Source organism: Asparagus officinalis, chromosome 3, assembly GCF_001876935.1.
Source record: "Asparagus officinalis chromosome 3, Aspof.V1, whole genome shotgun sequence".
NCBI classification, from domain to species: domain Eukaryota; kingdom Viridiplantae; phylum Streptophyta; class Magnoliopsida; order Asparagales; family Asparagaceae; genus Asparagus; species Asparagus officinalis.
Genome location: NC_033796.1, coordinates 29,004,963 through 29,029,563, shown reverse-complemented (window position 1 = coordinate 29,029,563; position 24,601 = coordinate 29,004,963). Strand labels below are relative to the sequence as shown.

The following is a 24,601-nucleotide window of genomic DNA, read 5'->3' as shown; positions in this document are numbered from 1 at the left end:
ACTCCATCTTCTTTCTTACCTTTAAGGGGTCGTTTGGATATTTCCTAAAAAACCAAAAAATAGAAATACAAACCAAGAAAACTCAAAAAATACAATTTCATATTTTTTCATCCCTAAAACTCACACGCAACATCTAATAAAAATATTATTTTTATCCAACAACTCATCCATCACATCTAATAAAATATTATTTTTATCCAACAACTCATCCATCATATCTAATAAAATATTATTTTTATCCAACAACTCATCCATCATATATAATAAAATATTATTTTCATCCACAACATCACTCAACTCATCTCATCTCATATTTAAAAATTACTCACATCATCCAATAAGATTGTGACAACTCATCTCATCTCATTAACATTTCATTTCTTTATTTTCCTCCCAAAAAGCTAGGAAATAATTTCCTTAAGTGTGGGTCACATTATCTAATAATATAAAGACAACTCATGTCATCTTATATATTTTCTTATTTTTAAGAAATAACCAAGCAAAAGAAAATAACCTATTACAAGAAATAGGTTTTTTATAATTTATTTCATTATTTTTTTCGCCAATCAAATAACATCAAAACAAGTTTTCTTAAAAAATCACTCACATCATCCTATAATAAGGTGACAACTCATCTTCATTTCTTTGATTTCTTTCTTTTTTTAGCAAACCAAACACTCCCAAAACAATTCTTTGATTTAATAGTTTTTCATTTCTTTGATTTTTAATTTTTTTTAGGCAAACAAACAGGCCCTAAAAATAAACCAAACACAAGAAATGTGTTACATCATCCAACTCATCACATCTCATCTTATCTAATTTTAAAGTTCACACACATCATCCAATAATATTGTGACAACTCATCTCATGAAACTTTCCTTTCAATCATTTTCCTAAAAAAAAAACAAGAAATTGATTTCCTTAAGTATGTGTCACATCATCCAATAATATATCTCCAACTCGTTACATCTCATCTATTTTCTTATTTTTAAAAATGAACCAAACACGAACAACCTCAAAACATCATCCAATAATATACCTCTAATTCATTTTCTTAGTTTTTTAACCAACCAAACAACCTCAAATCAATATTTTTTTTAAAAACCACTCACATTATCCAATAATAAGGTGACAACTCTTCTGATCTCTTCTCCTATTTTATAATTTCCTTCTTTTTTAAACCAACCAAACAACCTCAAACAATTATTATAGAAAATATGTTTCATATTCTTTGATTTTCCTAATTTTTTTTGCGAAACGAACCGCCCTAGCAACAGGCAACATCACCAAACACCACAACCTTATTTAGAGTATTAAATCTTTCTTAAAAAACACAAGCACATGCACAAAAAACTCATTTTTCAACACCAAAATAAAAAAAAAACAACCGATTTATTGAAATACAAGCACCAAATTCTTTTATTCACATGACAATCACATATTAACTCCAAATTTTGCAAATGCTCCTGTTTTTTAGTTGCACCAAATTCTCTTATTCACATGGGAAATTTACCTAAATTCGGGCAGCCCCTAACCGAGCCACCCAACATTGCAGAAAACCAACTCCTATGAGTTTCTAGAATGATGATGCAGCTTCAAATTTCGAAATCAAGCTCCAAATTTATTCTAGGCCGCTGTGATTTTGGGTGAAGTTGGTGAAATTGTAAGAAAGGAAAAATTTTAACTGTTGAGGGTTTTGTTGCATCTCGTGGGTGAATTGATTAGGGGGAAGGCAGGCATTAATTTCACTTGTTGGGGTAATTAACGCTGTCACCCAATTTCTAACATATAACTTTTGAGAAGCTTAGGGTGTTTATTTGTATAGGCATGAAAGTTGAGTGCTTTCGTGCAATTTTGGCAAACCTTAGGGCATTTTCATGTAAATTACCCATAAAATAATCACTTTAGGTATCGTTTGGCAAATGGTTAAGTGAGGGGTTAAGGTGACTACACCCCTTCTTAACCTGCCAAACACAACAAATCTATCTACCCTTTAAAAGAGCCAGTTCTTGAAAAACTTTCCCCTTCCCAAATTAAACTTCCACTATTTAAAATATACCCAACTTCTCCCTTATAAGCGTTACACAAATTTCGTCATCAGCATCGGAAATCAGAAGCCCTAAAATTTACGTCGATTATGCCTTTCTCTCCGCCGAAGAGTTCATCGGTTACCCTTCTCGTCATCCCACGATCTTCCAGTCATCAATTTGCAAAGATGAGTATTATAGCCCTAATCATCAACGCGACGCCTCCGCATTCATCTCCACAATTTTTAGAATTTTGGCATTCAGCAAGGAACGCGACGCCTCATCATTCATCTCCATAGTTTTCTGAATTTTGGCATTCAGGAAGGAATTCTACCTATGATTTGAAGAAGGTTTCTTCTTGGTCTTCACTCCTCTATACCAAACCCTAGCTCTAAGCGCTTTTTGTTCTTCAGTCCTCTCATTTTGTTCTAATTTTTCCCTAATTCTAGATTTCCTACAGTTTCAAGCGACAAGGGTTTCAATATTCGAACAACAGCTGTATCGAGATTGGAAAGTAAGTTCAGTTGAGTTGAATTCTGTTTTTTTAGGTTGTCATTTCGGTTGTGATTTCTTGCCTGAATTAGGTGATTTCATTAGACTTGGTATGATGCTTGAATTGGAAGATGTACATAGATAAAGATCTTTGTAAATGTACATAAAAATTGCTCCTTTTTATTTTTTTTAACTGATCAGGCCTTTGGCTCACCATTTTTTTTAATGTTGGGAACTAATTTATTGTTTAGTGCAATTGAGTGAGCGAGACACCAATAAGTAGAGAAATAATTTACATTCGCCAAGGTTTATGTTCTTCCTTCGTTCTATGCTTTGAATCTCTATGCTGTGAGCTAATTATTTTTAGTAATTTCAATGACATTTTCATTTACTTTAGAATGTTTGTATTATACGACAATGAATACTATGAGAAATAATTTATGCTCTGTATTACTTATAGTTTAGAACTCAAAAAACCCTTAGTAAAAGACAATGAATACTATGAGTCTACTTGATACTTTGTTGAAAACTAGCACTTTACTTCTCTGTCAATATCTGTCCATATTAGGTTATATCATAAACAGTTAGTAACTCAATAATTCCTTCCTTGCAATCTATTGAAAATACAATCCATGCTTAGCGTCCTGCAAGATGGTCAAAATTATTTCTCATAGTATCATATTTAATATTCCAGGACCTCCGGGCAATTCTTGAGGTTTTTCATGATCCATGTTTCACATAACCGTACCATCTCCGCTGATTGATTTTACTTTATTGCTGTTTCAATTGTCACGATCCAGTTTTTCCAATTAGGCTTGATCTTGTGCACTTCCACCTCTACACTCTGTTTTTTTATAAACAAAATCCTAAAATGTAGAAAATTCAGAAATACTAACAAAAACAAGAAAAGATACGAAAAGGACATTCTAACGCAAACTGTGAAGGGATATCATTGTTTAACAAGGGAAACTTGACGTACAAAGTTGCATAAGGCATCCAAGGACATTTTGCTTATTTTAACCAACACGATGCTTTATCACGGAAACACAAAACTGAAGCTCTATTCTTTACTCACATGACATACCTGCATGCTCCACTCCACTAGCATTGGCACATTGATCACACTGGATGGTCTAAATTTATTAAGGATATAATCTTCAATAAAACCCATTAGTTGGAGAGCAGCAACCGCACAGTAAGTGGCACCACATGTTACACTAGGCAGATAAATGTTGATCTACCAAATATCAGGTTCAAACTTGAGAAGCTAAAACAATCATCTGTAATCAAGAACCATAACCAAATCTAATGTCTAACATATATTAAAGAGATACGTTATTTCAATATTAGTCCCTCAAATCTTCAATATATTTCATTATGTAAGAATTTAATTTACTATTGATAACACTTGAAAATTGCTTCAGAAAAAGGACTACTTCAAATTTAAAATAATCTACCTTCAAAACTTGTAGCATATGCATACGTGAATAAATGATTGAAGTCACTTAACATATCACCAGATGATGAAAGCATAGTACTGAGAGTTATCTTGCAAAAATTGCATTTAAATACTTACCATGAGATTCGGAGCCTGGTACTAAACCAAAGACACCATCATATTGTTGGATTTAATCTAATAATTCTATTTGTGGGCACATATGATTAATAAATGTGTATTGCTATCTTTCAGGATAACCCACTAAAGTGATCAATTAAGTTGGGTTAATGGGTATTTAAATAGAATCATGGGGTTATATGTGCAGACACCAGGTTGTAATTGTGATTTATTGAGGGGCTAAATTACAAAAGTACAACATCTATAAATAAGGGGTTATGGTCCCTAATCTAGGGTTACAACATTCTCTAATTCTCTTCACCCCCATCTAAGAGAGAAATTCGGCTAAAGAGAAAACCCTAAGGTTAGAAGATCCAAAACCCAAAATAAAGATCAAGCAATGGATTCAGGTATAAGCTTCCGCTCTTTTAGTTTTTTGTTAATCTCTTTGAATTAATCATGGCTATATGGTTTTAGATCTAAAGTTTATGATGTAGATCTAACAAGTGGTATCAGAGCAACCTTGATTAATTCTTAGGGATTTAAGTTTTATTGGGTTTTTTTATCTTAAATCTCTGGTTAAAGATTCTATTTTTTGAGTTCGGATGAACAGTAATGTTCGGTGAACAGCAGCGAAAATTTTTTCGGATGAACAGTAACTGAAAAATCGCCGGTGAACAGTAACTTTTTGGAATTTTTGGATTTTTCTTTGATTTTTTCTTCTATTTTTTCCAATTCTGGATCTGTTTTGAAAATAAAAATCAAAGATTTTTTTTTGGTTCGGCGGCGGTTTCAGTTTGAAACCCTAAGGGTTCATGGCGAAAATTGAGGAGGTAGTTACCTCAAACGAACCTCGTGTTCGTTCATTTTCAAACGAACTCTGCGTTCGTTCTCAGGTTGAACTCTGCGTTCATTTTTTTAACGAACTTTGCGTTCGTTCTCAGGTCGAACATTGCGTTCGTACTAAGGTTGAACTCTGCGTTCATTTTTTTTAACGAACTTTGCGTTCGTTCTCAGGTCGAACTTTGCGTTCGTATTCAGGATGAACTCTGCGTTCAATTTTAAACGAACTTTGCGTTCGTTCTCAGGTCGAACATTGCGTTCGTATTCAGGATGAACTCTGCGTTCAATTTTAAACGAACTTTGCGTTCGTTCTCAGGTCGAACTTTGCGTTCGTATTCAGGATGAACTCTGCGTTCAATTTTTTAACGAACTTTGCGTTCGTTCTCAGGTCGAACTTTGCGTTTGTATTCAGGATGAACTTTGCGTTCAATTTTTTAAACGAACTTTGCGTTCGTTCTCAGGTCGAACTTTGCGTTCGTATTCAGGATGAACTATGCGTTCAATTTTTTAACGAACTTTGCGTTCGTTCTCAGGTCGAACTTTGCGTTCGTATTCAGGATGAACTCTGCGTTCAATTTTTAAACGAACTTTGCGTTCGTTCTCAAGTCGAACTTTGCGTTCGCACTCAGGTTGAACTCTGCGTTCATTTTTTAAACGAACCTTGCGTTCGTTCTCAGGACGAACTTTGCGTTCGTACTCAGGTTGAACTATGCGTTCATTTTTTAAACGAACCTTGCGTTCGTTCTCAGGTCGAGCATTGCGTTCGTACTCAGGTTGAACTCTGCGTTAATTTTTTAACGAACTTTGCGTTCGTTCTCAGGTCGAACATTGCGTTCGTGCTCAGGTTGAACTTTGCGTTCATTTTTTTTTTCAAACGAACCTTGCGTTCGCACTTAAGTGAGTCTCGTACTCAATACAGTCGAACCTTGCGTTCGAAGTTAAGGGAACTTCGTGTTCATTATGGTTAAGCCTCGGCTTTTCATGGGTCCACTTTGGTATACTTAATTTATTCGATTAAGTTATGGGCCCTAATTAAGCTGTAAGACCCCAATTAAGTTTTAGAAATTCAGTTGATTTAATTTTTTTTTAAATCTAATTTGGTTCTTAATCAATTATTTAATTCAAATATTATGACACTAAGGTATTAAGGTTGTCTCTCACTCCAATTGATTAATTGAAACAAGAAGTTGCCAAAGTAACCTCTCTTGTGTAGGTTGTTCATAAGGAATGTGAGATGTTTGTGTGTATGCTTTCGTATAAATATTTAATCAGCCCAAAGGAAGATTAATATTTATTTAGACTGTATACACATCTGCGATGATAAGCGTGTGACAATTATAAGGTTTACATGTGAATAATGAATCGATCCAAAGATAGTTTCATTATTTGACATGAGTTATTGTCAATGTTTGATCATTGCAACAAGGTATCACTTACAAGTTAATATTACTGTCCAAAGACTTGATATTAATGTTGTGCCCGATATCTTGGATGGGGACTGTCATTATTTGAATGATATTGATTATGGTTATTGATGTGAGCTTCTTTTGTTTTATTTCAGCTAATGCATCTGCTGCAACAATTTCTGCTAACATCAACTCAATTCCCATGCTAAATGGGACAAACTTCAAGGTTTGGAAAGAGAACATGTTAATTGTTCTTGGCTGCATGGATCTTGACTATGCATTAAGAACTGAACAACCCCAACCTCTCAATGCGGATAGCACTCCTGATGTAAATAAGGAGCATGAGAAGTGGGAGCGTTCAAATCGCATGAGTCTCATGATCATTAAGCGCGGCGTTCCGGAAGCCTTCAGGGGCATAGAATCCGAAGGGATTACTAAGGCTAAAGATTTCCTTGCCGAAATTGAGAAGCGTTTTGCGAAAAACGATAAGGTAGAAACAAGCACGCTTTTAGCTCGCTTGATTTCAATGAAGTATAAGGGCAAAGGAAATATCAGGGAGTACATTATGGAAATGTCTCATATTGCTTCAAAGCTTAAGGCACTTAAACTCGATCTTTGTGACGAGTTATTAGTGCATCTGGTTTTGTTGTCTCTTCCTGCACAGTTTAACCAATTTAAGGTCAGTTATAACTGTCAAAAGGAGAAATGGACTCTAAATGAGCTCATTTCATACTGTGTGCAAGAAGAAGACAGGTTGAAGCAAGATAAGACAGAAAGTGCTCATTTGGCCTATGCCTCTAAGGATAAGGGCAAGAAAAGGAAGAATGATAAGGAAGCTGCTAAGGGTCCAGTTGAGAAGAAACAACATAAGGATAATCAGGGTTGTTTCTTCTGTAAGAAGCCTGGACATGTAAAGAAGGACTGTACAAAATATCACGCCTGGCGTGATAATAAGGGTACGTTCCTTGCTTTGGTCTGTTCTGAGGTTAATTTAGCTTCAGTACCTAGAAACACTTGGTGGTTAGACTCTGGTGCTACTACTCACATAAGTGTTTCTATGCAGGGTTGCCTGAGCTACCGAAAGCCAAGTGATGTTGAAAGACACATCTTTGTGGGCGACGGACAATCGGTAGATGTGGAAGCAATTGGGCACTTTAGGTTGTTGTTAGGAACTGGTTATTATTTGGATTTAAAAGATACTTTTGTAGTACCGTCTTTTAGACGGAATTTGGTTTCTGTTTCTGTATTGGACAAATCAGGTTATTCTTGTTCATTTGGAAACAGTCAATTCAGTTTATCTTTTAATTCAAATGTTGTGGGAACCGGTTACTTGAGTATTTATGACAACCTATATTTGCTTGATACAATTGCTTCTTACAATGAATCCTTGCATGTGGAATCACGTGGTACTAAGCGTAAATTAAATAAGGAAAATTCGGCGACATTATGGCATAAGCGCTTAGGTCATATCTCAAAAGGTAGAATTGAGCGTCTTGTGTCTGATGGCATTTTGGATTCCCTTGATTTTTCGGACTTCGACGTATGTGTTGAATGTATCAAGGGAAAACAGACCAAAGTGAAAAGATTAGGTGCCAACAGATCTTCGGATGTCTTAGAATTGATACATACGGATATTTGTGGGCCATTCCCTACGGAATCCTGGAATGGTCAACAATATTTTATATCATTCATAGACGATTACTCACGTTATGGGCACCTATATCTTATTCATGAAAAATCTGAGTCTCTGGACATGTTCAAAGCCTATAAAGCTGAAGTTGAGAATCAACTCAACAGAAGAATTAAAACCGTCAGATCTGATCGTGGTGGTGAGTACTACGGTAGATATGATGGTTCAGGTGAACAACGTCCAGGACCATTTGCTAGATACCTAGAGGAATACGGTATCGTCCCACAGTACACCATGCCGGGTTCACCTAGCATGAATGGTGTAGCTGAAAGACGAAACAGGACTCTTAAGGATATGGTAAGAAGTATGATTGCTCATTCTTCTTTACCAGAGTCACTCTGGGGAGAAGCACTTAAGACAGCAGCTTACATTCTGAATAGAGTACCAAGTAAAGCAGTTGCTAAAACACCTTATGAGCTTTGGACTGGTCGAAAGCCCAGTTTAAAGCATTTACATATTTGGGGATGTCCAGCTGAGGCAAGGCCTTATAGGCCAAATGAAAAGAAATTGGACTCCAAAACAGTTAGCAGCTACTTTATTGGATACTCTGAACGCTCTAGGGGCTTTAAGTTTTATGATCCCACTATAAGGAACATTTTTGAGACGGGAACAGCAACATTCTTTGAGGATGTTGAGTTTGGGGGGAGAAATAAGGTTAGAGACATTAGTTTTGAGGAGGAATTGGCTTCAGATCCAATCCATACAGTTACTTTTGACAATATTCAGGTTCCTATACCTGTTGTTGCTCAAGAAGTAAATCCGGAACCTCAAGATGATAATGTTGAACAACTCCCTGTTCCAGAAGAACAAACTCAACAACCTCAAGAACCAGTGCCATTAAGGAGATCCACGAGAGAAAGGAGAAATGCTATTCCGGATGATTATATTGTATTTCTCCAAGAACATGAGGAAAGTAGTGGAATGTTAGAAGATGATCCAATCAACTTCTCTCAGGCCATGAAAAGTTCTAACTCTCAACAGTGGATTGATGCCATGAATGAAGAGTACAAGTCTATGCAAGACAATAAGGTTTGGGAACTTGTCCCATTACCAGAAGGTGCAAAACCAATTGGTTGTAAATGGATTTTTAAAACCAAGCGGGATGCAAACGGTAATGTGGAGAGGTATAAGGCACGTCTTGTGGCTAAAGGCTATACTCAAAAGGAAGGCATTGATTATACAGAGACTTTCTCTCCGGTTTCATCGAAAGACTCTTTCAGAATAATCATGGCACTTGTTGCTCATTATGATCTTGAGTTACATCAGATGGATGTTAAGACTGCATTTCTCAATGGAGACATTGATGAGATGATCTATATGGTGCAACCAGAAAACTTTGTGTCGGGAGACCCAAAGAATATGGTCTGCAAATTAAGGAAATCCATCTATGGACTCAAGCAAGCTCCTCGTCAATGGTATCATAAGTTTCAACAAATAGTTATCTCGTTCGGTTTTGAGATGAACATTGTTGATGACTGTGTATATCACAAGTTCAGTGGGAGTAAGTATATTTTTCTGGTTCTGTATGTGGATGACATCTTGCTTGCCACTAATGATATAGGCATGTTGCACGAAACCAAGAGATTTCTATCAAAGAATTTTGAGATGAAAGATCTTGGGGACGCCTCTTTTATATTAGGGATCCAGATACATCGAGATCGCTCTCGGGGTATTCTTGGATTATCACAAAAGAGCTATATCGATAAGGTACTTAAAAGGTTTGGCATGCAAGATTGCAGACCAGGTGACACCCCTGTTGCTAAAGGAGACAAGTTTAGTCTCAATCAGTGCCCTAAAGGTAACCTTGAAATTCAGGAAATGCAGAAGATTCCTTATGCTTCGGCTGTAGGAAGTCTAATGTATGCTCAGGTATGTACGCGTCCGGATATTGCGTACATTGTTGGGATGTTAGGCAGATACTTAAGCAACCCTGGTATGGATCATTGGATAGCAGTCAAAAGGGTTATGAGGTATCTTCAGAAAACAAAAGATTACATGCTCACATACAGAAAATCAGAGAAATTAGAGGTCATTGGGTATTCGGACTCTGATTTTGCTGGATGCCAAGATAGCAGGAAGTCTACATCAGGCTACATTTATATGTTAGCATAGCTAATTATATACCAATTTAATCTACTTTTAATAATGCCAGCAATTTGCTTCACAAAAATATTTTGAATTTTAAAAATTAGAAAACCATTTATCCTTGAGTTACATAAATGAACAGTAGACGAATTCCATATCATGAAACTTAACAAATTATCTAAATGCAACTCCAAATCAAATAAAATTTATATAGATTGGTTAACTACTTATTCAATGTGCATGTGTGTGTGCCGGTGTGTGTGTGGGGGTGTGTGCGTGTGTTTGCCTTTGATACTTTCAAAAATTTTTGGACATGTCAAATGGGTATTTAAATAGAATCATGGGGTTATATGTGCAGACACCAGGTTGTAATTGTGATTTATTGAGGGGCTAAATTATAAAAGTACAACATCTATAAATAAGGGGTTATGGTCCCTAATCTAGGGTTACATTCTCTAATTCTCTACACCCCCATCTAGCTAGAGAAATTCGGATTTAGAGAAACCCTAAGGTTAGAAGATCATCAAAAACCCAAATCAAGATTTCATCCATGGATTCAGGTATAAGCTTCTAGTACTGAGAGTTATCTTGCAAAATTTGCATTTAAATACTTACCATGAGATTCGGAGCCTGGTACTAAACCAAAGACACCATCATATGACTGCAAGCAGTAAGCAACAAATAGAAATTGCATCTTACTAATAAAAAACACAACAATCTATTTGTTACAAACAATGCTATAGATACTACGGACCTGGCATTTGACTATATAATCTTTGGCCTTTCCTTTGTCCATCCCAATCCAATTATCACACATAGAACAAATGGCAGCTGTTAAACCAAGTAACTTTACTTATATAAGTTTGTTAAAGGAATTGAATAGACAAATTCACAGGTGATAATCATATTTTATTACAATTTTATACCTTCATTATCTATTTTACATGAATAAATATACCATTAATAATTGTTGATTAGCTTAGTTTTCACATAATTGAATGAAAATATAAATAAATATTATTAAATGTAAAAACCCCTCAAAATCTCTTTTCTCTATTTTGCAGCATTTTAAAAGCCTATATTGAAAGCCCATCAAGCAAATGATGGCCCAAAGAAGAAGAAGAAAATAAAACAAAAATCCTCCATCACATTGAAGCCCAAAGCCCATCAATAAATGTTTGCATTTGTTTCTCAAAGACTCAGACTGCTGCAGTTTGTCAATTGGCCGAAAATGCAAGGACTTAGGGACTTTGGACAAATGGGCCGGTCTTGGATTTTGATTTTATTTTGAAAATCAATGAAGCTTGGGCCGGACCTCTTATTTGCTGCTGGAAATGTGGACTTGGTTGATGCATTTAATTCCGAAAATAATTGGTTGCTGCAGATTTGTTTGGAGAAAGAATGGGCCGGCTTGGTTTTGGACTGTAGCTTTTATTTTTGTTAATGGACCAAAGTGTAGGTGGGCTGCTGAGATATGGACCGGACTTGATTGGATTTTTATTTATTTTTGAAAATCAATTGGACCTCCAATATTTGGGCTAGAGAAGAACAAAAAGCAAATTCAAAGGTGGAGATTGTGGCTTGGGGCTCAAGACAAATCCAATGGCTCATATTCATTGAAGATTACTATAAACAGGGGTAGAGAGTGAGGGGTTAGAGGGGTGAAAAATTTTGTAAACTCCTTTTGGAGAGGAGGGCTACTCTTAATTGAGAAGGCCCTCCAAAAATTGTAACTAAAATTTTGTAAACTCCTTTTGGAGAGGAGGGCTACTCTTAATTGAGAAGGCCCTCCAAAAATTGTAACTTTAGTTACAATTAATAAAAATAATTTTTTCACCACTTTAAAATTTTCTCTTCTTCTCTTTGTTGGATGAGGAAGATGAAGATGAAGATGGAGAATTATTTGAAGGTTTGCATTTCTTTTCTTTTTCACTTTTATTGCTTATTAGTTTAGATTTATTTATATGCTTGTAGTTAAATTTTATTTTCTTGTTAAATAGCCAAGAGGCTAGAACCCTCTTGCCTTAGATTTATTTTATGCTTCTAGAGTAGATTTATTTTCGTGCATTTAATTCTTACAATTTTATTTTATAGTTTAGATTTTGCAATTTATTTTGTAGTTAGATTTTAATTTCTTGCACTATTCACCTTGAGGCTAGAACCCTCTTGGGTTTAGTTTTTCTTTTTGTTTATTTTTATTTTGTTTGATTCGCCTTTAGGCTAGAACCCTCTAGGGAATCACCATTTTCTAAGAAGTGGGTTCAATTTTAGATTACCCATATCTATAATTGAATCCACCATCTTTAATTTCTTGCATTTTCTTTTATTCTTGAATTTTATTTTCTTTATTCTTGATTTTTATTTTCTTTTTCCTTCTTGCCTTATTGATCATATTCATTCTTTGTCACATCCACTCTCACTTATATTTCGTACCGATTTACACACTATCACTTTCACTCTTTCTATCTCTCCACAATCATATTCACTCATCACTCCTATTTGTCACGTACACAACATAAGAACCGATTTTATATTTTCTCCTACAAAACACCTTCCTCGTGGGATCGATATCTTAAATACTATAACTTGACACGGTTGTGCACTTGCAACTATTTTGGTACATGTTTATGCCTCATCAACAGGCAAATACAAAGCAAACTAATTCTCACCGGCACAATATACAAATTGTAGGTCTGTTTCTGCCCCAATGTGTGTGGGCATAACACTGCAAAAAGAAATCCAAATAAACTTAAATTTACAAAGAACCTCTATACCTCAGTACTAATAATAAAATTTCACCTCCCATCACTCTGCTGAAGGTTCCTCATCGAAATCAAAATAGACTCAGAACAATTCTAGAAAAATCATAACCAACAATCTTCAACAATCCCAGAGCATGGTAAGTGCTTGCAATATGACTGCCATTGTGACCATAGCTGGCATAAGATTTCAATTATAGGCATTACGCTTTATTTGCGATTGTGAGCATAGCTGCCATTGTGACCATAGCTGCCATTGAGATTTATATTAGCAGAAGTGTAGCCTAACCCTTTATTTGCGAGCTAGAGGTGTGATCATAGCTGGCATAAGATTTCAATTATAGGCATTACGCTTTAGCCCATTGACATAGATTGATGATTGTGATCATAGCTGGCATAAGATTTCAATTATAGGCATTACGCTTTAGCCCATTGACATAGATTGATGATAGTGGGTAAAGTCTTGTTGATCATAATATTATAGGCATTACGCTTTAGCCCATTGACATAGATTGATGATAGTGGGTAAAGTCTTGTTGATCATAATTTCTTCGAGCAATTGATGTGGTGTCATCGACTGAATGCAGTGATTGGTGATTTCTTTTTTTTATTTTCCATTAAGATGATAAAGCCTTTCCTTCATGTACACCTGAAAATAGAAAAAATTTCATGTTTGAGCAATATAGATATGTGGCATCTGAGCTAACTATAGTTCACAATATTCGTCCAAGTATGGTAAAAATTGTTAAGAGTGATATGAATGGAATGCTCTCTTACTGCTGCATCATGGACATTATGTACCCTTTTCTTCATGCTTAAGCCCTGCTTAACATGATAATTTAGATGTGCATGAGAAGTCAATAACATGGACATTATGTGTTCAATATGAAGAACAATATTGTTTTCCTTTTCTTCATCTGTTGTTTACATTTTCCTTTAAGTTTCTATTTAGGTATTTTTCATCATTTCTTCATTTTTTTGATTAATTCATCTCAACTCAAGCCTTCAGTAACTATGTTTTGAAGAACTTCAAAGCCAACATTTCTGCAAACTTTGTGCAGGTGAACCTTATATGCAATGCTTGAACCTGTTAGTTAATTAGGCAAACAAATCTCTTGTTATCAAAGACACAATAAGTTCTTGTATGGTTCCTATCTCTTGTTATCAAAGACAATAATTTCTGTATTTTTTGTATATTCGTCAATTGTAAGATATGGTCTATTAGTTACATTCCAAACTCATATCAGAAGATAAACATATCTAAAAACTTATCAAACGTTTAATAATCCTTTTTATATCCTTTGTGTTTCATAATACCCTGCAACTTATATAACCTTTTAGTGATTTAGTGATGTATCCATTTACATCCATTATTTTAAGGATTTGAACCTATGTCTGCCAGCCTTATGTCAGTGTAAGCATGCATCATAGAACAAATAATGGGATTTTATCACCCTAAGATTATGTGTTGCAGAAGATGAAGGATTACCATTCAAGTTGAAATGCAAACAATTTCCCATAAGATTATGTTTTGCAATGACAATTAATAAATCCCAAGGGCAAACAATACCTAATGTAGGTATTTATCTACCTGAACCAGTGTTCTCTCATGGGCAATTATATGTTGCTTTATCGCGGAGTACTTCTATGATGACAACCAAGGTCTTAATAACATCAGATGGAAAATTTGAAGAAGAGGAACAATACACAAAGAATGTTGTATACAAGGAAGTTCTCCAGCCAAAGGACCACGAGGAATAATTCAAATGACAAATAACATTTTTGATGGTTAGGAATTTATATAATAAGTATCTGCAATTTTATTAAAGTTTTTTTCTTAAAAATAAAATTAAAAAATATTACAACTCATTATTACATCCATCACTCTGTTCGTTCAAAATCATGTACTAATCAAAATTAAAATAACTTTTAACATTGTAAATAATATTAATTAATAAATTCAAATTAAAAACTAAAAAACATTCATATCTATCTATATATATATATTTAAAATTTCATAACTTTTAATTTGTATATTGTTATACCTTTGATATAGAAATAGTCTCATTTTATTTTCTTTTGTGTTTATTTAATACTTCAGATGCGTTGTTATTTATATATAACAAACTATTCAAAATCTTGCAGGAACAATGTCATCCATCAACGAAGCTCAAATTCCACACATCCAAATACGTCAACTAAAAAAATTTCAAAGAGAGTGGACCATTCATGTTGTTATCCTAAGAACTATTGAGTCCTTTTATGAGAACAACAAAGGATCAGGAAAACTACTTAAAATAATTTTCGCCGACTCGGAGGTAATGTAGCAATATTCTACATGCTATAATTCTATTGATAATTGTTAAAATAATTTTCGCCGACTCGGAGGTAATGTAGCAATATTCTACATGCTATAATTCTATTGATAATTGTTGATACTTATTCTTAAATAAAGTAATACATACAATGTTTAAATACAATATGCATCACTTTTTATCATGCCATAGCAATCGTTATTTTAAATGTATGCAAAGCCTTCTCAATTTTTTTTAAATTTATAAATATAAATTAAATTATAATTGTTGATGCTTATTCTTATATTAATTATTATCACCTTACTGTGTATAAGATCATATAAAAATAATTCCTGCATTTATTAAAGAGGTAAGCGACATGTAATTCATTTTCGTAAATTTTCTACAACAAATATCATGCCTTTTTCCTATTTCTATGTAAATGAATTGTCTACTTATGTCTAACAATATAAGCAAGCAAATAATGTGTATAAGACATCAACACAACATTATATACACACTGTAACAAAATAATTATTGTTTAGACTAAATTTTTAATGAGCATATTGACCATAAATTTATTATTTAGTTGCATGATCAAGCATAACTTACGTCATCTATCACTTATCTTATTTATCTTAGACTTAAATAAATGTTAATGTATTAGTTATTTGTGAGATAATATTAGTAATATTTGCAGGGGAAAAAAATACAAGGTATTATGTTTGGAGAAACTATTAAAATGTATAAGCACATGCTTCAGAAGAATCATGTTGTTTACATCTCAAATGGAGAAGTCAAACAAATAAACCCGCTTTATGGAAATGTACATGAGTCAATTGAGTTGACATTGACTAAGAACATTTCTATCAAAGAATCAAAAGCAGAGTTTCAATTTGATAAGATATTCAACAACTTTATCTCAATCAAAGAGGCAATTTCCAACGAGGATACAAGGAATATAAGTAAGTATTTGTAAAAACCTTTTACTTTAAATTTAAAAAATTATAAATGAATTTTAAACTTGTTATAAATTTATGTGCAAATGTTCTTGCAATAATAGCAAATGTCAATCCTATGATCAAGTACGTTACAAGATATAATAAGGTGGACACAAGGCGGGAAATCATTATAGTAGACAAAGAGTATACACATGCTTTTATTTCACAATAATTTAATTATTCATAATATAATATATTAACAAAAAATTTTCTAACTTTTCTTACACAGTGAGATAACATTGTCTGTAACTTTATTCGGAGATTTAGCTCACAAAGAAGGTTCAATTATTGAAGGCAATATGAATGAGACAACTATAATAGCACTATCAGATTTTAAAATATCATTGTACAAAGGTAACATTTTTTATTATTGAATTGTAAATTATTTATCAATAAATATTAAATTCTAATTATAACTATTATATATGCAGGGGAGATGTGCATGACTTCGCAAATTGCATCAACAATATGTATCAACCCTGAAATACAGCTTGCTAAGGACATGCAAGAATGGTAATTCAAATAAAAAAGGTAACTTAATAAATTAAAATTTTAATATTTTTAAAATTATATGCAGTGCTCTTTCAAAAGACGATATCAAGACTAATGGTGCTCCATCTAAGGCTTTTTAAAAATGCAGCGAAAATGAATATTGTTGACATTATGCAAGCTTCACAAAAATCATCAAAGGTATGATATTAATAATCCTACTATAAAATATTAATGAATCAAGAGCTTTAGTTTCAAAACAAGCTGATATAAAAAGATCTTGTTTCATTGGTAAGATATAAAGTAAACATGAATTTTTTAATTATATTCCCTAAAAAAAGATTTATTTTCTAATCATATATTTTTAATATAGTTATAAGTTATCCTAAATATGTTTCAAATACATTTACAATTATTACTTTTACATTAATTTTAAAAAAAATCATTGTTTACTATCTTTTTTTAAAATTATTTTATAATTTCTTATTTTATTTACTAAATATATGTAAACTATGATTATAACTAACTAAATTTTTACAACTCTACTTGGCACAATATGACAGCTTTACGGGAAAAATAACTAATACCTTAAATAGACATGAGGCTTGGTACTACTCTTGCAAAGACTGCAATAAAAAAGTAGAAAAAAAAATTTATGAAAAATATCAAAATTGTCAAAAAAAAACAATGAAGATAGTATACCGAGGTAAAGTACTATCAATTACTCGTGAAAGAAAAATATAAAGATTAAATATAAAAATATCAGCTGATGTACAATGATAATACAAAATGTAGGTATGTAGTTAAAATCATAGTTGAAGATGAGACAGATTATGCAAGAGTGACACTTTTTGACGAAGCAGAAACTTTGATAGGATACAAGGATGAAAAATTCATGGATGATGTAAAAGAGGTAACTTCTTACTTTATTATATTTTATACATATAAAACAATATGTTTCATGTATAAGATCTTAATTTTTTCCTCATTAAAACAAAAAAATAATCAGAGTTCATTCTTTCAAAAGTTTATTCTCAACATCGGAAAGACATACAAGTTCCTTGTAAAGTTGGATGAGAACTCAAAGGATGAACGTGCACAAGGAAAGATAATAGCACAAGAAATCCAAATCCAAGAAACAGCACAATCAACATTGATGACGATGATTCATTTCTTGATTTACCAAAGAAGAAGATAAAGGTGGAGAAGGATTGATCAAGGGCCCACAAAAATTAAACATGAACAATTTTTAATTTTTATTACATTTACAAATTGTTTGAAGGTGTTAGGATAATTTATGATTTATAAACATATGCTCATATAGTTGTTTGATAACTATTGCATGCTTTGATTGTTATTGCAATTTATAAACATATGCTCATATAGTTGTTTGATAACTATTGCATGCTTTGATTGTTATTGCAGTTATTAGCTTAAATTTAACATGATAACTATTGCATGCTTTGATTGTTATTGCAGTTATTAGCTTAAATTTAACATTCAATTGTGTGAATGTAAATAAATATTCAGAGATTAGCTCACTTTATTACTTTAAATTTGCATGTCAGCTATTTTTTACTTATCTATACTGCACACAAACTATTGTTTATAAGTCTTTTGCAAGAAATCTGATGACCAAGCACTCAACCTGTTGAGAGGAAACAATAGCTTTCTACAGAGAATGTAGCTAATTTTACAAAATTATTATTCTGATTTATTTCTTTTAGTAGTCCAAATTTATTTGTCTCTGCTAGAAGTGAGGTAAATTTGTTATGTTTCACAAAATGATGGATAACCTGTATAGCGTTACAAAACCATTGCATCACATTTCTTTTTCCTTTTTAATACAATTGATAAAATGAAAACCTTACAGGACTAATTATTACTTACTGTGTAGACTTCTCTTTCTGACCCTTTGTTTGTCACAACCCCTTCGACGAAGCCCTATACACCCTCGAACTCGCCGTCGACGCCACCCTCGAGATGCACCCTCACCGTCGACACCGCCGCAATTCTAGACAGTCCACACATACATATATACTTATCTATATATGTATATACAATTCTGGACCCTCTAAACTAATGATTATTAAGCTGGTGCCATAGAGAATTAGGTTATTAACAAAACGTCAGATAAGTATATAAGTTGCATTTTGATTATCTAAACTAATGTATATATGTATTTATTTAGAGGGTCCAGAATTGTATATACATAAATAGATAAGTATATATGTACATATATCGTTGTCGAGCACCAGCTTTAAAATCCATGTTTTAATGCAATTTTATTTTGTTTGTATATGTGAAAATCAATTTTTGAGTTGAATCCTTATTTTGGAAGGGATTTGGAACTAGCAGTGATCAAGGACAGTGATGATATGGTTGTTAGTGTTTGGTGAAAATTATATATGGCGAATATGATCTGTAAATTGTTAATTAACCGCAAACTTATGGCACAAGTGAATTGTCAGCGAGATTAAATAATAATTTATAAATACTGTTAGTAGATTGCTCTATGCCTAATGGGTAATGAATGCTGTGGGAAATATCTATTAATTTTTTCTGCAATATTTCTGTATACCTCTATATCATGATACTGATGACCAACCTCTACTTGAATTTAGGGAATACTGTCTTCTGTGATCTTTTTTATTTGGGTTTTTGAAAAGGTTGGAGCAGGAATCAGGGTTTTTCTTCAATATGAAGTATTTTGAGAAGAAGTCGCTCGCTGGAGAGTGGGACGAGGTCGAGAAGTATCACTCTGGATTCACGAAGGTGGATGATAATAGATATTCTATGAAGATTTTCTTCGAGATTAGGAAGCAGAATTATTTAGAGGCACTTGACAGGTTTACCCTTTGATTTCTCTGTTCAATTAACGGTCATTTTATTAATTATAAAAAGTTTTTTTTTCAAATATTTTTTCTTTAATAATAGTATCTTTTTTTTTCCGTTGACAGCCGTGACAGGAGTAAGGCGGTAGATATATTAGTAAAAGATCTGCAAGTTTTTTCTACATTCAATGAAGAACTATATAAGGAAATTACTCATCTTCTCACCTTGGAGAATTTTAGGTAATATATTTTGTTTTCTCTGCTGGGGTTAGTCAGTCCAAGATTCATGAGAATTGTTTGTTGAATAAATATTTGCAGTTGTTTATGTTTCTGAAATCATGAAAGAAGTGTTGGCAATTTAAATGTCATTTAATGTATATTGGGAAGAAGAGAATGAGGTAGTTGAATATGATTGGAAGTGTTTTTTGATTTTAATACTTTAACTATTTATGCAGGCTCTTTTTACTTGTTTGTGTCATTTCTCTTATGTTTTAATTTAGTATGTAATAATATTGTACATGATTCGAAATGAATACTTTGATTTCAGAAACATTTTTTATAGCTTGTGGGTTGACTCTATAATGTTCTGCAAAATGGCTAGATGACATTTATAATTTCTCATGACATGGTGCAAATTATTTGATAAGTAGAGACACTAACAAAGGGGATCAACGTAATGTATTGCGAGATCTTTATCATCTAGACTACCCTAGCTGATGAGAGCACAATTCCTTTGTAAAAAATATTTAAGTATGATTATGGTGTAAATATCTGTATGCATCTTCTCGGTGCAGGCAGCTTACATTGCCCTGTAAAAAGACTGAAACAATGTTAGAAACCTGAGAAGCCAAATCATATTTTTGGCTTCTTACATTGCCCTGTAAAAAGACTGAAACAATGTTAGAAACCTGAGAAGCCAAATCATATTTTTGGCTTTCTGTTATGCTATTGAAATCATATTGTCAAAATACTTCTACCCTAGGTTTTCCTTCAAGATATCTGATTGGTTCGTGTAGGCAAATTAAAGTTTTTTTTGATTCAGAAGAGAGAAGTATTATATCAGAGGTTGCATTCATTTTGATAGCTGAAACTCTTAGAAGCATGTGTTATTTACTGCAACTTAACTCCTACTTAAGTTTGTCATGAAAAAACACTGCACGTCTTGAGCTCTGTGCAATGATCAATAATGAACGAAACAACAAATTAAGGTTCTTTTAATCCTTGCATCAAAACATTGGGTTACATATGAAATGATTATTTCAGCAACATGAAAAACTCTCAACTAATCCTACTCTTTTGTCGTGCTTTCTCAACTATCTCTAAAAATACAAAACGAAAAACAAAACATTTATTGTCCCCTCGCTGCATAAAAGGAGATTGCAGTAAGAACAGTAGTTGCCGGATACAACCACATGAACATTTATCGTCTCCTCACTGCAAATTTTTATAACCTTGTTATAATAAAAAAAATAACCACGTGCATTGCACGTGCAATCCAACTAGTCTATATAAGGGTTAAAGTGAGTTAACCCTACATAATTTGCCAAACATAAAAAATATAGAAGAGTTAAGTTAACCCCTCTAGAGGGGTTAAAATGAGTTTAACCCCTCAAAATGAGGGGTTACTAATACTACTATTTAGATGGAATAAGAGTTAACCCTTCTAATTATAAAGAAAATAGTCAAAATCATTGTTATTCTCAAACACTAAAACTAATCATAAGGGCTAAAATAAAACTTATTTAACGGGTTAATAATTTAGTCATTCGGATTATCAAATGGGCTAAAAGTATATTAATCCTTCTCTTTAACCCCTCTTCAGTAAAATAATCACTTTAAAGATTAAGATCATGGATTTAGGCCAACAATGTATAAACTCGACTATAAACTTAGATAATTCCCTCTAGTGCTAAGTCTAGAATGGCAACTCCTATGTGTCTGGTTTTACTCCGTGCCGTCAATGTCATTTTCCGTTGAAATAAATTTTCACTGTACCTAGATGTCTTTATTAGATTCTTACATTTACTTCAAAAATAATATTTCAATTTTCTATATGGCAGGGCTCAGTTCTTCAGGCACAACTAAGCTAATGGAAAACTGCCAAAGAGAAATTAGAGTTGAGGAGTAATTATCACTGAACAAACAGTAACACTTTTTTGTACAGTCCAGATTCTACCTTATATCATACTTGAGGTATTCTGATACACTCCCATACTAGATATCATACTTGAGGTATTCTGATACACTCCCAGAAACCAGTATTTGATACTTGGGGAATATTTGCAGTCACTGATGACTGCAAATATTTGCTTAAATCAGGAAGTGACTGATGACTTGTCAGCAATTGCTTGGAATATTATCCGAGTTTGAGTCTATCTAATGTATGGCAGTAAATCGTCTTCACATCGTTTAGTCTCGTATGCAACCCTACTGAAGTATGAGTCTCCATTTTGTTTTTCTGTATTTTTCAAAATGGTAGGAGTAGGAATTTTTCATCGCCACTCGTTCATGAAGACGGTGTTGGATTTAATCTAATAAATCTATTTGTGGTCACATATGATTAATCAATGTGTATTGTTATCTTTTAGGATAACCCACTAAAGTGATCAATTAATTGAGTTAATAGGTATTTAAATAAGTCATGGGGTTATATGTGCAGATACAAGGTTGTAATTATGATTTGATGAGGGGCCAAATTATAAATGTACAACATCTATAAATAAGGGGTTATGGTCCCTAATCTAGGGTTACATTCTCTAATTCTCTTTACCCCCATCTAGAGAGAAATTTGGCTAGAGAAACCCTAAGGTTAGAAGATCCAAAACCCATCTCAACTTTAATCTATTCAGGTATAAGCTTCCGTTCTTTTCTTTTGATTCTTATAAATCTCTTTGAATTAATCATGGCTTTATGGTTTTAGATCTCAAGTTTTTATTTAGATCTAACAGACTGTACTTAATCAAGTTGAAGTCTTAATAGATTGTTGCTGGATCTTTGTTGTGGTCTCTTGTGAAATGAAAATTGTTGCAGGTTTCCGTGGTAATTGGAAGATGAGACTAGAACTTTATTATAAGTAATATTCTTTCTTGCATGTTTTTGCTGCGCAGCCGCAGGCTTGCGCTGCTTGATTTTGATGTGACTTCATCAGTTGAAATCCTAAGCTTTAAACATGCATTTCCCATTTTAGACAAGTCCCGCAAATTTGTACCTTTGTGTCTATATTTCAAATACCTTGAAATGCTGTGTTGCTAATTTTTAACATAAACATTAACTGTGAATTTCAACTGCATAAAGACAAATATTAATGGTAATATTTTATCGGTTTTTCTATAGAGTGCTCATGAGCACTCTATAAGAGAGGAGAGAGTTAGAGAGAAATAAATTATGCACAGAAATTAATGTAAATCAAGAGGGCCCATGAGCTATTCATTTATCTCTGTCTCTCTCCTCCCTTATAGAGTGCCTATGGGCACTATATAGAAAAACCGATATTTTATAAACTTGTGGTAATAAATACATCTTTTTTTTGTGAATTACTTGTGAATTATATTTATCCCTATTTTTGAAAAGAACAAGCTCACATAGTTCCTACAGTCTAGTTGACCGGTGACCTCAACCGTCAGATAGCCATCCAACGGTCTAAATCTATTTTCAGCAGTTCAACCCGTAGCAGAGACCTAGGCGTGGAACCTATCATCATAATCTCACTTTAGATCTTATGCCTTAGACCTAATCTCAATTTCAATCTCAACCTTAAAATTTCGAAAATCCTCTCAAAACTCTTTCTCAAACCCAAAAAAAAAAATAAAATTTGCTTCTAGCCCCCAAAATGACAAAAAAACATGCTCCCCCATCTAAGACTTTTTCAACACTCCAAAAGTTCACATCCCTAAAATACAAACGCCTCTAGCCCCCAAACCCAGTTCCCAAGTGACCTGGTTTAAAAAAAAACAATTCACAAAAAAATAATGATAGGGGCGCACTCTCTACGACACTAGCAAGAGAGGCGGTGTGCATTGAGGAGTGTAGTATAGAAGAGTTGTGCGCCCACACCCCACAACTACTCCCGAACAAATCAAATAGCGCGCTTTCCAAATGGCTCCTTTTGATTTAACTGCCTCCACTACTCAAAACACCTCTTCTCGTCGAATGTGCCATCTCGAAATTTCCAATGTGTCCCTTCCGCTGCTACCTCGTCTACTTTGCTGGTGACGACCCGTCGGACTTCCGCCATGCCTTCGACATCCTCGATGTCCTCGACGCCGACGGTGACAGCAAGATCAACCTTAGCGACCTGAAGTCCACAATCATCACTGATAACGACATCATCGCCTCCATGATCTCCGCCGCCAACACTGACCACAACGGTATTGTGGACTTTGACGAGTTCGAGCGCGTCCTCGGCGGTGGCGGGGGGCGAGACGGGAGAGAGGTGATGGAGGACCCGTTCAGGGTCATGGATTGAAACGGAGACGGGAGGATAGGGTTCGAGGATAAATCATAGGAGGCGTTGTATCCAAGAGTGGATTAGATAATGAACCAATGCAAATTATAATGTTGGTAGGTTTTATGCAGACGGTTTTTAAAATGCCAATTGTTTTAGCATTGATCTAAATTATTTGCAGAATTACCTTTTTTTGGGGGGGTGGGGGGGGTGGGGTGGGGTAAAAATCAGTTTAACCATTTGGTGGAGTTATTTGCAAAAGTATTGTTGTTAAACTTATGAGATGAATCTTAAGGTTATGAGTTTGTTGTTAACATTACGAGATAGTTGTTAAGGTTATGAGTTGGTGGTTAACATTATGAGTTTGTTGTGAATGTTACGAGTTGGTTATGAAGGTTATGAGTTGGTTGTGAACTTCAAAAATGAGTTGGTTATGAATGCTACTAGTTGATTGTGAAAGTTTGTTAACAACAATCACAACCAACTTATTACCGAGGTTCACAACCAACTCATGACCTTCACAACCAACTCGTAATATTCATAACCAACTCATAACCTTAACAATGAACTCATAACCTTAACAACCAATTTATAAGATTAACAACCAACTCATAACCTTCATAACAAATTTATAACATTCACAATCAACTCGCAACCTTCACAACCAACTCGTAATCTTCAC

The 24,601-nt window shown here is 33.7% G+C and overlaps 1 protein-coding gene across 1 annotated transcript; it reads left to right on the top strand.

Annotated features, from left to right (window-relative positions):
* LOC109834853 (probable calcium-binding protein CML18) lies at nucleotides 23,647-23,940 on the top strand. The gene has a single exon (XM_020402868.1). The coding sequence runs from the start codon at nucleotides 23,647-23,649 to the stop codon at nucleotides 23,938-23,940; it is 294 nt and encodes a 97-aa protein (XP_020258457.1).